We start from the raw sequence: 13,978 nt of genomic DNA, 5'->3' as shown, positions 1-13,978 counted from the left end.
CAATGAGAGAAAATATTGTCACATCATTAAGTTAGTTACTGAATCTTGAACAAATTTTGCATGAAAAGTAGACACGCACTGTCATGTTATTCAGTGCATGAATATCACAGAAAGATTTAATAGGCTTGCATATTTTGCCTTCAAATGTACAATTGCTTATTCCTACTAACTCAAAAGACAAGAGTATTATGTATTTACAATTTTTGTATTGTTAAATTTTAATTAATTAATTTCTATATATTGTATTGTTAAATTTTTGTATTATTGTTTTCTCAGACTGAGAAAACATTCTCAGGCTGAGCTTTAAATATATGAGTAAAGCCATACTAGAAAGGTAAGACGGACACCAAGTAACTGGGTTCTCATACTCAGATGCACAGAACATGAAAGGCCTATTTCCTAGAAAAAATAAATAAATAAATAAATAAAAATGTCATGGAATTAAAATGATTCCCTTAAGCATTACAGATTTTTAATTTGGAATTAATCAGCATAACACAACTGAAGTAATGCTTGTTCATAAGAAGAGAGAACTGTAGACGTGATGAACCAACTAGTATCTTGTTTAGGATCTAATGCAGATTTTCAGAATTAAGAGAGAAGGTTGTGTATTTCTGGAGACTACTTTTCAGACAGTTATAATTGACAGAGGGAAATAACACCGGAACAAACAGCGAGCACAGATAGGTAGAGTGACATTACACATTAACTGTAAACAGAAATTAATAAAAAAACAATTACCAATTGTTTGTTCATAGGAAGAGACAATTACTGGAAACTGTGACTGTGGTATTGGTTTACTCTCAACCACACTGGAGAAATTAAATTTTTCTTGAGAAAGGTCATGTGGTATTGGTAGAAATATCAGTTCAGCTCCCTCTTTAAATTCCAGCTTTCTATTTGGAGAGATTTGACTTGTTGCTCTTCCAATATTTTCTAGATCAGAAAAACAATTTATGTGACCAGGTCAAAAAAAGCATTCTATTATTACCAGCACCACAAATATTTCCACACCAAATGTGGTGTATTCAAACAAATATATGATTCTTTTGTGCACTAATTTAAGCTAGTTTCCTATGTTCTTACTCTGTTTGCATGTCTCCTAATCAAACTCACTGGTGAGCACAAACAAATAAAAATATGTAGCCAGTTAGAGAAAATAAGTTGGTAAGAGCTGCCGGTCAATCCACTATTGAAGGTTTGGCTTAAGAAAGACAAGTGATACAGTTACACAAAAAAAAAAATATATATAATCCAATCAAGAGACAGAAATCATCAGAAATCAGGCTTACAGTTTGCAGTTAAAGAGTTTCATATATAATTTTATATTCTGTGTTTTTTTCTAATTCTCAGTAACAACTGAAACCTGATTTAGAAAAGAAAGGGAAAGGGGGAAGGGAAAAGGTGAGGGGAAGGGGAAGGGAAGGGAGAGTGGGGGGGAAGGGAAGGGGAAGGGGAAGGGGAAGGGGAAGGGGAAGGGGAAGGGGAAGGGGAAGGGGAAGGGGAAGGGGAAGGGGAAGGGGAAGGGGAAGGGGAAGGGGAAGGGGAAGGGGAAGGGGAAGGGGAAGGGGAAGGGGAAGGGGAAGGGGAAGGGGAAGGGAAAAAAAATCTTTTACTATTTTAGCTGTATATATGCTTCATACATGCTTCATTTTGAGCAACATGATTCATTGGGAAGTGTCCCTGCCCATGGCAGGGGTGGTTGGAACTATATGATTTCTATGGTCCCTTCCAACACAAACCATTCTATGATTCTATGATTCATTAAGTGAGAAACACTTCAATGAAGTACTCACCTTGTGTGTGTGCAAGAAATAATGAAAGTAGTTTTCTACTGTGTCTCAGTGCTCTGCTGTGAAATTTAGATTTTTTTAGAGTTTCCCTAAAACATTTCAATGTATCATTCACATCAAGAGGTACATAAACTAGATGTTTTGCTTGACTGCTACCTGAAATAAATTAACAATTATGGAGAACAAATTTGCATTATATAAACACATATTTTTAGTTTTAAAAAATGTAAAGCTAAAATATATTAATGCAATTGTCACTTTTGTTTCCCCATTCAAACATGAATTAAAGAAAAATCATTAACAATCAGGAACAACACTTCTGAGCAGTTTTATCTTTTTCAGTGTTACATTTTGGTTGTTACATGAAACCTATTTTCTCTGAATTCTATCTGCCCTGACCATGCATCAGGTCAGCTTACTACTTTGATTCTGGTGTCTTACGTCTGGGAACAAACCTTTAACTACAACTGTTGGTCCTATTTACTACAATTCCTGTAGTTTCTACATACCAAACCATCATGCTCTGGAACACATAATATTATCTAGTCTTACATACAGAATTATTTACCATTTAATGACTTTCCTTAGTTGAATTCCACACAAAGTCTTGTGCACAATGCCTTGATGCTTCTGTGATAGGAGAAACTATGCTTCTATTAATGACTAAAACACTTTAACCCCAATTGGAAAGAACAATATCTACAGGTAAAAAAAAGTGTTCTGTCACCTTATACTTCCTTTCAGCTTTTGTACTGATTCTATCATTAATAGTGCAAGTTCACATTAACTTCTGTGTGTGTTGGTGGGTATCCAACAATACACACAGAAAACTGAGCCAAGATCACCAAGCTCACTCAATTTACTGTAGGTCTGGATGACAACTGCTCTTCTCTGCTTTCAGATACAGTTTGAATATATTTGGAGAGATCTTCACAACATTATTATCCATCCAAAATATCAAGAATAATAATTTGAAAACAAAACTGATCTTATATTAAAATAAACCACTTATAGGAAGGAAAACCAAAACCAAAAAATCCTGTAGGAAAAAAAATAAAAAGGTTTAGGGAGAAAAGAGAACTCATGATACTAAAATGAGCTCTGACCTGTATAATCATTTTTAATCTCAGGGTAGGCAATGCATCCAGGAAAGACCAGTACACTAGCAGCATGGGCAACAGGCAGCTGTAGGTTCCACCCTATGTAGTCTCTGCAACTCATCTAAAAAGCAAGTTTTGTTTCGTGATCATTGAACAATATTCAGAAAAAAATAAAATATTTAATGTTTATAGTTAAGTATTGAAACACACAGTCACATGACAAAATAAAAGAGGACTAATTTACAAAGACACTGATGTCCTGTTGTTAGTACCCAGGTCAATAAATGTGAAATATTCACAACACCTTAGTATTGGATATATCATATAAATGCTCAGATGTGAAATTATATATCTCAATTTGGGATCAAAGTTGGAAAATATAAGTAATTTATATTAATGAACTAAACTTGTATCACTTATGGTGTTTGCTGTAATCATGAGCAACTCACTGATGTTCAGCAAATACTCCTCCGTTCTTTGTCTGGACAAATGCTTGCAAAGAACCTGTATGTGTAAGGGTGCAGGTATGCCTAAAGAACACACTGCCTGTAAAACACAGTGTCATGCAGAATAAGGACATGCAAAATAGTTTTAAGCAAATAACAGAAGCAGTCTAACCCTGTCAGAAATGAAAATTTCCAGACAGTGCTTATCATCTAGTTGTACTAATGTAGACACATCACTTCACGAGCAAAGAAACAATTCAGAGAAAGCTCGAGTCTCTCTGAATGGCATTGCATTGTGAAACATAGTCACACCTTCCTAATTTCTAATTTGATGCTGTCTTTTCTGAGTAATCTTTATTTGCTATTAGTTGACATTAGTTTTCATTCTGTAAGTTAAGATGTCTTTCAAAACTATATTGCTCTTCCACATTACTCAGATCATAGTGGTGTAGAATTAGACAATATCCCAGGTTGGAAGGTACCCACAAGGATCATCAAGTCCAATACCTGGCTCCACACAGGATCACCCAAAAATCAAACCATATGTCTAAGAGCATTGTCCAAAGACTTCTTGAACTCCAGCAGGCTTAGTGCCATGACCAAGTGGCTTCCCTAGGGTGCCTGTTCCAATACCCAACTACCCTTTCGGTGAAGAACCTTTTCCTAATGTCCCCTGTCACAGCTTCATGCCATTCCTTCAGGTCCTATTGCTGGTCACCAGAGAGAAGAGATCGGCACCTGCCCCTCCACTCTCCATTCTGAGGAAGCTGTAGGCCACCCTGAGGCCTTCCCTCAGTCTTCTCCTCCCTAGGCTGACCAACCAAGTGACCTCAGCAGCTCCTCATATGTCTTGCCCTCTGGACCTGAAGGGCTACCATCTTCATAGCACTCCTTCAGATGCTCTCTAATAGTTTTATGTCCTTCTTATAGCCTAAAAACACACACAGTATTCGAGTCAACGCTGCACCAGTGCAGAGCAGAGCAGGACAATCACTTCCCTCAGCTGGCAAACAATGCTTGATGCACTCCAGGGTACAGACAGCTCTTTTGGTTTCCAGGACACACTGGTGACTTACATTCAATTTGCCATCAAACTGAACCTCCAAACCCCTTTCTGTGGGGTTGCTTTCCAGCCTTGTGTCCCCCAGTCTGCACATATAGCCAGGGTTGTCCCTTCCCAGATGCAGAATCCAGCACTTGTTCTTGTTAAACTTCACACTGTTGGTGATTGTTCAGCCCTCTAATTTGTCAAGATCTCTCAGCAAGGCCACTCCACCCTCGACAGCATCAACAGCTCCTCTCAATTTAGTATCATCTGCAAACTTAGTATACCTGCACGTACTACATCCTAGTAATTTATGAAAACACTAAAGAGGACTGGCACTAAAATGGAGCCCTGGGGAACTGCACTACTTACTGTCTGCCAGCCTGATGTAACCCCTTTTACTATAACCCTTTGAGCCCAACCCATCAGCTAGTTGTTCACCCACCATATTATGTACTTTTATCTAGAAGGATACCATGAGAAACAGTATCAAAAGTTTTGCTGAGATGCAGTAAGATTACATCAACTAGCTTCCTTTGGTCAACAATATTGGCAACCTTGTCATAAAAGGAAATTAGTTAATTAAACAGGCCTTTCCCCTCATGAACCCATGTTGGCTGACCACTGACTACGTTGTCTTTCAAGTGTTTTTCAATAACTTCTGCAAGAACATTGTGGTTTGTTGGTGGTATGTGGTGCCTTTTTTTATACAAAGAATGGTGAGGCCTGAAAGAAGTCAGTAGGAAACAGCTCCCCGAAAGACATGACACAGCCTTGCAAGCATTATGTAGCAGTATGTTGTCTCTAGGTAAGGCAGTGTTTCCTGAACCCCAACCAAGTTCAGAATGATACTGTCTTGGACCTCTAAAACCCATTTTCCCCTCCTCCTTCAAGTTCTGTGTATATATTAGCTAATAGAAACATATCAAAAATTTCCACCATACCACTGACTAGAAAAACTTTTTAGAAATAAACATTAGGCTAAAAAAAAAAAAAAAAATCCTAGTTTTTAATAGCTAATCCCATGGAAAAAAATATCCAATGGGAATATCAGCTTACTAAAGATATAAAGCCTTAACTTCCAGTGAGCAGCTGTTTTTCTTTGGTGATAATCAAGTTCTTAAAGTTTTTCACTGGTGTTGCTAGTGTTTGGATTAATTCAATCTGATTAATTTTGGTCAGCATCAAGAACTAACGTGAAATTAGATTTAGGCTTATAATATGGAATGAGTACACAATGCATGGAAGAAATGTTCTCTGGGTCATCAAGTCCAGACCTCTCCTGTTGCTGGAATCATGTCAGATAAGCCCTTTCGTGCCTTCAATCAATTATTTTCATTAAATTATTCTCATAATTTATGAACATTATGGAAAACCACATTAATCTAATTAGTGAACATACTTTTCTACATTTAGTTCACATTTAGAGTCAGTATCCAAAAAAGAAATTTGAAGTTCACCTTATTTGCATTATCAGATAGATACTTTATGAAATTAGATTCATGGCTCTCTGGACTACTGAATTGCTGTTTTCTTTCCAGGAGCTGCCTCTGAGCATACACCAGCAACGGAATCACCTGTTCTATATATCTCTCACTGAAAAAAAAGAAGCAAAGTACCAATTAATTAATTTATTAACTAATCAAAATAACAGTATATTTAACATTATAATACTGCTTTTTAGTATTTGTTAAAGTTGTTGTAACTTACTGTGTAAATATGTTAAATTGTACAGCTATGTGTACAAGTGCTTCCCATTTCTTCATTTGATACAACAACTCTATTGTTTTAAAAACCAGATTACATATCCATTTCAAGTCTACTACATTCACATCATCCAGGGGAGACTGTGGATGGAGATTTGAACCACCATTCTCATCAGTAATACCTCCTAAACAACTGGGAATGCAGAAGTTGCCTTCAGGATCCACAATCTACAGTGAAGAAACATTATTCTACCTGTTACTGACAAATTTGTTTTTAGGAGAAATCAAATTATATAGAAAATACAGTGCTTGTCTAAAAACTTGTTACAAAAAATAACCTGGAGATATCAGAACATAACACAAGAGAAAGAAAATTATCTCTACAGAGAAGACATGATAATAAAGAATATATCATCTCAGTATTTTTACCTTAAGAGAATTGGTTGCTTGCAGTTCAGTTATCATATGAATGATCATGTCTGATGCCAAATAAAATGGCAACCAGATGGTGTTCCTAAGAAACTCCTTCGTAATGGGAAATGCATCCATATGGGAATGGGAATGTTTAGCAATTGACTGGGATTCTTGAGTACAGTTCCAAAGTTCTCGGCAAGCATTTTGAAGCAATGTCCAGTGGCCACCACGGTGAGCAAGAACCTATGTATATCATTCAGAATAGAGTTATACTTTGAAAATACAGAAATTAAAAGCTCCATTCTTTTATTGAGAAGGTAGAAGTAAACTTTCAAAATTAGAATCAACAAATCATTTTTAATAACAGATCGCTTAATATTTCAATTTATATAAGGCATTGTAAAAACTTAATTTGGAAATTTTCATAGACACACTAATTTATAATTGATTTAAATTGTTGCTTCTGGTGTGAGAAAAAGAAAACAAATAAATTCACACCACCTAAAAATAAATTTTTACTTGGTTTTAGGTGGTTTTATGGGAAGAGTAGTCAGACTGCTTTTCCTTTCGGTCGTTGGTCTTTCTGTCGACACTACTGACGCATCCACAAAAAACAATAAAGGGAAAAGTAAATCTGCAAGTATTTTGAGAAATATTTAACAAAAAAAATGTGAAGGAAAGTTATAAAGACTAAATTAAAAATAAAACACAGTTTAATTATTATATATTTGATTGAGATATGCATTATGATAGGTAATATGTCTGACATTTGACACATTGTGCTTGAACATTTTGCAGAAGATAAGAAATCATTGTTTTTTCCCTGGGAAAAAAAAAAAAAAAAAAAGTATGTTTGTGTTTTGTTTTTGTTTTTGTTTTTTTCCTTAGGATTTTTTATGTAAAAAGTTTTGCAATAAGGTGTTTAGTAGTAAATACAGTGTTTAATAAGAAAACGTATATTACCACTGCTCTTCTAAAATGAAGAAAGATTTTTGTAAAATGATCCAATAAAATGGTATTTGATGGAAACTGGCTGCATTCTCTGGGGGACTGTGAGATGGATATTTCCATATCATATGTCATTTGAGTTTGAGGAGTACATGTTCCACTCAATTTACTGATGTGCTCAGAAGATCTATCTGTATCTGAAGACAAAACATTCACTGGTTAAAAATGAGTTAAAGTTTTCCAAAACATAAAATAGATAATATTATCAGTCAGCTAGGATTTTCCTGTGCCAGCTAAATACTTAAATGTTAGGAAATGCCAAAGTTAAGGTTATCATATTCAGAAGGTTATGATATTTAAAATGTAAGATGCTTTTACTTAAGATGAGGAAGAAGCAGGAATACAAAAAAAGTTTAAGCAAAATAATAATATGTACCAAATAGTTTTTCAGCCTCACAGCCAAAACACAACCATCCTAGAAGTTATGAAGTTTTAGGAAGAAGTCACCATGAGGCAAGCTCCCAAGAACCTTTCTGAAACCAAGTTCTCTTTATAGAAAAAGTTAGGAAAAAGTTTTGTGACAAATTCTCTGGTATGCATAGAATTGCTTCATTATTTTATTCAATAGCAACTGCCCTCAAAGGGGAAACATAAAGGTTCATGGTGGTGGGATACCATAATATTTGAACTATAGGTTTCATGGTAGAATTTCACAATAAACAATGTTTGATGTCCAGGGCAAACTGCATACTTCAATGAAATTCTTTCACTCAAAATTGCTGAAACAGCTAGGATGTAATAAGCAGGATTAATATTAGTTTTCAGAAACATTCAGTTCCCAAGGCTTGTAAACATAAAGAAATACAAAAGAGTATGAATACAAGTAGGCTGTTGCAAAGAGAACCTGTGAGTTCACCAGCTAGTTTTGTCATAACTCCTTGGAAAAGGCAGAGGCTGGTTGATTCCTACCTAACAAAGGAATGATATGAGAATTTTGCTCTCTACAGCTCTGACAAGAATGTATTCCTTGAAGTGCTTTTGAAAATACCAAACTTTTGATTTTCTCTTGAACTTACAGTGGTTAGGCAGACTAATATGTGTTGACTTATGTATTATCACTGTCTGAAGTAATGAAAGTCCTATATTTCACGATTAGCTGCAAACAGGGGCCACCCTTCAGATCCTTTTGAAACCTCAAAGGATGTTACTGAAAACAGCTGGGATAACAGAATGGTAAAACATGAAAGATAAATTTGAAGAAAAAAGGTGCAAGGTAAAAAAGGATCCTGCGGTAGCTTCTGCCTCGGGAAACACTGTGGAGCATGCAATGCAGAAGGACACCTAAACTATTTTACTTCCATAGATAATAATAAACTTCCATCTATAATTTTGAGAATGACTTACAGAATGACCCAGGAAATTATTGGGCAGTTAGGAAATCTAAAGAAAATTATGGAGCAGTTCACAACCACAGAAATTGATAAAAATTCTAATTGCATTTAGAATAATATGGAATGTTACCAAATTAATAGGTGTAGCAAGTACGGTTTCTGCAAACTAAAAGCCAGTATCACTAAATTATTAGAGTTTATAAACTTAGAATGAAGAATCATAACTTGATAAAAATATTTATCAACACAATAAATAATGGTCAGAGTTATTATAAAGGTCTCATTATTGACTATGACTTATGCTATAATAGGTATGTCAAAACAGAGAAAATACAGGAAACACTTTTGAAATCCAGAAACCCAATCTCCTCTTTAAACGTGCAGGAGTGATTTTCCAATGGTAATGTGCAAAAATAATGATGCAAGTCAGGATGAAAGTTAAGAGAAAGAAAAAGGTACGTTTAAACTGATTCAATTTGTATACCCATTAAAAGTTCTTACAAGTTTGTTTTTTGGTCAGTCCTGAAGGCGACTTTTTAAGGAGAAAAGGAGTTGGTGTTCTTCTGTTATTCTCTACAGATTCTCCCATCACTACAGTTCCAGAATTATTTAAGGAGAATATTTCAGGATCCAGAATATTGTAACTGCAGAATGGAAGAAAAAGGAAGGGGGGGGGGGGGGGGGTGGAGAGGGGAGGGAAGAGAGAGAAAGAGAGAGAGAGAGAACTTTCATATACACATAAAATTCAGTCTCTCAAAAGTGAGTTTTCATTATTTTTCAAAACTTCCATTATATTTCAAAACTTTCAAAAGATATAAAATCTGACCAGTCAAGTAAGCAACCAAAAGTGTGCATATCACCTGCCCTATGACTGAAGACAAAATGTAGTACACTGTATATTCATTTGCATGTGGAAGTTGAGTTGGTCATACGACAAACTGACTGTTGATACTGTGGTTCAAATCTTTGCATTAATGGCAATAATATAGTGATCTACTTTAATAGCAATCATTTTAGGAGAAATTTCTTCTCAGAAAGAGTAGCCAGGCATTGGAACAGATTACCCAGGGAGCTGGTGGAGTCACCGTCCTTGGGGGTGTTTAAGAAAAGGCTGGATGTGATACTTAGGGACATGGTTTCGTGGGTAATATTGGTGGTAGGGGGATGGTTGAACCAGATGATCATTTGTCAAGTTGGTCTTTGCCAACCTTAATGATTCTATGATTTATAATACAGTAAAATATACCTGTCCTGATACTGTGAACCACAAATTCCAATGTTATATTGCTCTTCCAGTTTCTTTTTAAATAAGTGGTAGTGTGCAATTGCCAGATAAATATTCATCTGAGACCTCCAGGGCATCTCTTCAAGGCATATTTGATGAAACTTCTTTCGGTTTAAGTAATTACTAACAATTGGTTTCAGCAGTACCACTAAGGTGCGATGAGCTACTTTTCTCAATTCTTCCTTGTGTTTCCTATAACAAAATATTTGCAGAACAAAAAATTAAACTGTGTTTTCTCAGAGCTCTAGAAAATCAAATCATGATAAAGATACACAAGTACCCCCTTACATATCCACAGACTTGTATTAACTTCAGAAGGATATGTCATGTTTCTAGCAAAATGATTTTTGCTTCAGTCAAGAAAAACAATTGTGCTTTCCATCTTAAGTGCAATTAACACACACTAAATCCTTTCTTCTACTTTACAAATTTCTTCTATTTTTTTTCAAATCACTTGTATTTCATCTTTTTGAAGATACATAACAATACTGTAATCGAACCACATCATTTTTATAAACTGATCCCTTTATCATTCAAAAATATTTTTCTGCTTGTTTTCAGCCTTTAAAATGTGGACAGAACTGCATACTGTATACAATACTGATTCTTTTATACAGCAATAATATTATGTATTATGCAAATGAGCATCTGAAATAGCAAAAAGCGCAGGATAGGTTAGATATCCCTTCCCTTGCATTGAAATACATGAAAATCATGTTAATGAAGTTTTCTTTTTCTGTGGAGGGCAAAAAACAGACAGTTCAGGTACATGTTTAGAAGATCACGTACAGAAAACTTTTTCAGAGATCTTTGTTTAAAATACTTCTAGAATCCATTATGTGATTGCTTATATTCATATATTTTCTAGCTTTCTAGTTGTTAACTGCTGGAAGCGTGACTAAAGCACCAGTTAATGAATACTATTAATTCCTTTAGTTCAGAATGTACTGTTATTGCTAAGTTAGTTAAATGCATATAATTATCAGCCAAAAGACGGGGTTTCATTTCTTGCTATCAAGGAATGGTTTTCTGAAAGTTACTGAACAGATAAGCCAAAAAGACTAGCAGAAGGATGATAAAAATTGATACAGCAACAAATAAATATTCCTTATTAGATTTCTAACAACTAAGCTCCCCAAGATAGTTTGAAAAGCATTATAATACACAGATTAACACAGCTTTTCTTCTGTAATAAATTAACATGCTCAAGCTAACACAACTGAAACACACTCTTTGATTATTAATACAAAGACCTTAAGATCTCCTACAGTTATTCTCTGAAATAGCGATGAGATAGATTTTGTTCTGTAGACTGGAAGCCAATTTTATACCAAGCTTAAGTAGAAAACTGATTGAACTTTGCACAAATTCATCCGTTTCACAGGAAAAAAAAAAAAAAAAAAAAAAAGTTAAAATATACACTTAACTGTAAACTAGATTTCAGACAAAATGCTTTGGTTCTGTAAATCAATTTGACAGCTTGCATTCATTTACCTTTGTGCTTCTGGAGATTTCATTATGTCTGGATGTTTCACAAGGTACTGTTTAAGAGTCTGTCTTTTTCTAATAGGGCTCAACGTTTCTTGTCTTTGTTTCTTCACAGCTGATGCCTCTGTTTTTTTTAAAGCTGAGGTCTCCACATTCTTTAAAAACAATCTTTCATGACAATCTAAAATACACTTCAAATATTTATTTATACCTATATTATCAATTACTTGAGGTATACAGCAGTTTGGATTATGCAGGAATGGAACAGAACAGCAAATAAATTCTGGAACTGTTTGTCAAAATATGTCAGAAAAAGAAATATTTAAATTTCCAGAAAGCAGTTTTTCTAGAAGGGATATGTCAAATGGCTGACACTAGGAAGCAAGCTATTGTTTCATATACTATTGGTTTCTGTCTCAAAAATAATTACTTTTTTTCACTATTGTTATAAATAGTAAAAATCTGCAATGCAAAACCAGAAAGAAAAGTCTTTCCCACATCTATCTCAGATGCTAGAAGTATTACAGCATTACTTAAGGGTTATGAGGGAGAAAACTCTTCCTCAAAAACAATACAAATCCATTAAGATTATTCTTATGTGGGAATAAAAGCACAAATACATTTTAGAAGAATTCTAAACAAATAGCCTTTATTGTGCAATTAGAATGTCTGCAGAGGAAACAATTACTCATGAAAAAGTCTAAGTACAACATATTGCATAAAAAGGCCTAAACTGATCTCCTTTTCTTAATGTGATGATACCCAAGGCATATATATTTGTTTTTCTAAAGGGAGCATATGAAAGCTCTCATTGATTTTGGAATTCATTACTCCAACTTATCTCAAATACCTCACAACAGTTGGTCTTTCACATAAATCCAGTGCAAACTTTTCTTCTTGGTTTTAGGAGTGCAGAGGTTTGCAGAGTGATAGAATTTGTATCTTGGATTTTAGCAATTACGTATGTCTTCTTTTTTATGAGATAGTTTTTTAAAAAATATTTTTGTGCTTATGGCATTGCTGCCAAGTAAAGACAAACATGACTCCTTAGAAGTAAAACTCACTTTCTGGAACTCCCCAGCTCCTCGGGTGTACTTCTTGGTGCCTTCAGGCAGAATGGGAGAACGTGATTCTGGTCTTGAAGTTCCATTGATACAGAGAAGGTGGTCATTCCTCCTGGCAAAGAAGTAATAATGATAAACTTATCATGATCATGTTAAACTCTTTTCAGAGTTAGAGGGTTTTCTTTGGGAACAGGTAGAACACGTGCAATTTGTATTTCACTAGGAGTAGTAAATTTGGCAGTTTTTCTTTCCTATCCCACTGCGTCATAGTAATACAGTGAATGGCCATATTATAAAGTGGTGTCTGTGAAAAGGAAAAGTCTGGAAATTGCTGACGGTGGACAGGATCTTTGAACAGACACACTGACTTCTCAGCTTCAAGGGAGAAGTCTCCATGTACAACACAGTCTCAATACAACAGTTTCTAAGCTATATAAACTTTCTGTGTTCAAGGAAATTCTGCAGACTAGGAGCCTTGGGAATGGCTACAGATGGGACTACAACCATGTACAATTTACAGTTTCTGCTGTAATTGTGACACCGATGAACCTAAGTTTTAATTTTACAGTACAATTGTAACAGCAACGTACCTTTTCAAGTAAGCTTGCACATTTCCTGACCATTCCAGGACACTTTGAAACTTCTCTTCATTCAGGATTTTGTGCAAAACTTGAACAAAGAACTCAAGAAAACGTAATTTCTTTTTGAATTTCATCACTGCAAAAAAAGCAATAAAAATAACATTTTTTCTATTTATTCTGTAATAGGTTTCTGAATTCAGCTGTAATTACAACTGTGTATCTGTCAGAGCACTCATTCATGTTATGTTGCATGCCAATTAAAAAAAAAAAAAAAAAAAAAAAGGCAGATTTAGATTAGATATAAGGAAGAAATTCTTTAATACGAGGGTAAATTTGCCCAGAGAAGTTGTGGATGCCCCATCTCTGGAACAAGGCCAGGTTGGACAGGGCTTTGAGCAACCTGGTCTAGAGGAAAGTGGCCCTGCCTATACAGGGGGTTGGAATTAGATGATCTTTAAAGTCCCTTCCAATCTAAACCATTGTGTGATTCTATGGTCCTTTGATGAAGAAAAGACATACTGATACTAAAACTGGATAGGTCATATATACAACAGCAGTTTTTAAATACTTATTTTTGTGACTGGGCATCCAGAATCACAGTTTCACTGTAATTACATACACTCCTGGAATGACAAATATTATACAGACTAAGAAGACAGTTTTGGAACTATTTTTGTGTTATTATACAATAATATTCAACATGACTAATTGTACACT

General features: G+C 35.0%; 1 protein-coding gene across 1 annotated transcript in view; it reads right to left on the bottom strand.

Annotated features, from left to right (window-relative positions):
- CFAP54 (cilia and flagella associated protein 54) overlaps positions 1 to 13,978 on the bottom strand; it is a gene marked incomplete at both ends in the record, with an annotated part of 108,625 nt that overhangs the window by 42,951 nt on the left and 51,696 nt on the right. The window contains 12 exon segments of the mRNA XM_084305897.1: positions 742 to 936; positions 1,797 to 1,949; positions 2,900 to 3,014; positions 5,845 to 5,980; positions 6,095 to 6,318; positions 6,520 to 6,747; positions 7,468 to 7,649; positions 9,345 to 9,487; positions 10,090 to 10,320; positions 11,623 to 11,771; positions 12,681 to 12,792; positions 13,271 to 13,397. Of these exon segments, the coding sequence (XP_084162023.1) occupies positions 742 to 936; positions 1,797 to 1,949; positions 2,900 to 3,014; positions 5,845 to 5,980; positions 6,095 to 6,318; positions 6,520 to 6,747; positions 7,468 to 7,649; positions 9,345 to 9,487; positions 10,090 to 10,320; positions 11,623 to 11,771; positions 12,681 to 12,792; positions 13,271 to 13,397 (1,995 nt within the window).

Source organism: Netta rufina (assembly GCF_964035555.1).
Source record: "Netta rufina genome assembly, chromosome: 1".
Taxonomy (NCBI): Eukaryota; Metazoa; Chordata; class Aves; order Anseriformes; family Anatidae; genus Netta; species Netta rufina.
The sequence above is the reverse complement of the archived record's forward strand: the minus strand, read 5'-3'. Positions and strand labels throughout refer to the sequence as shown.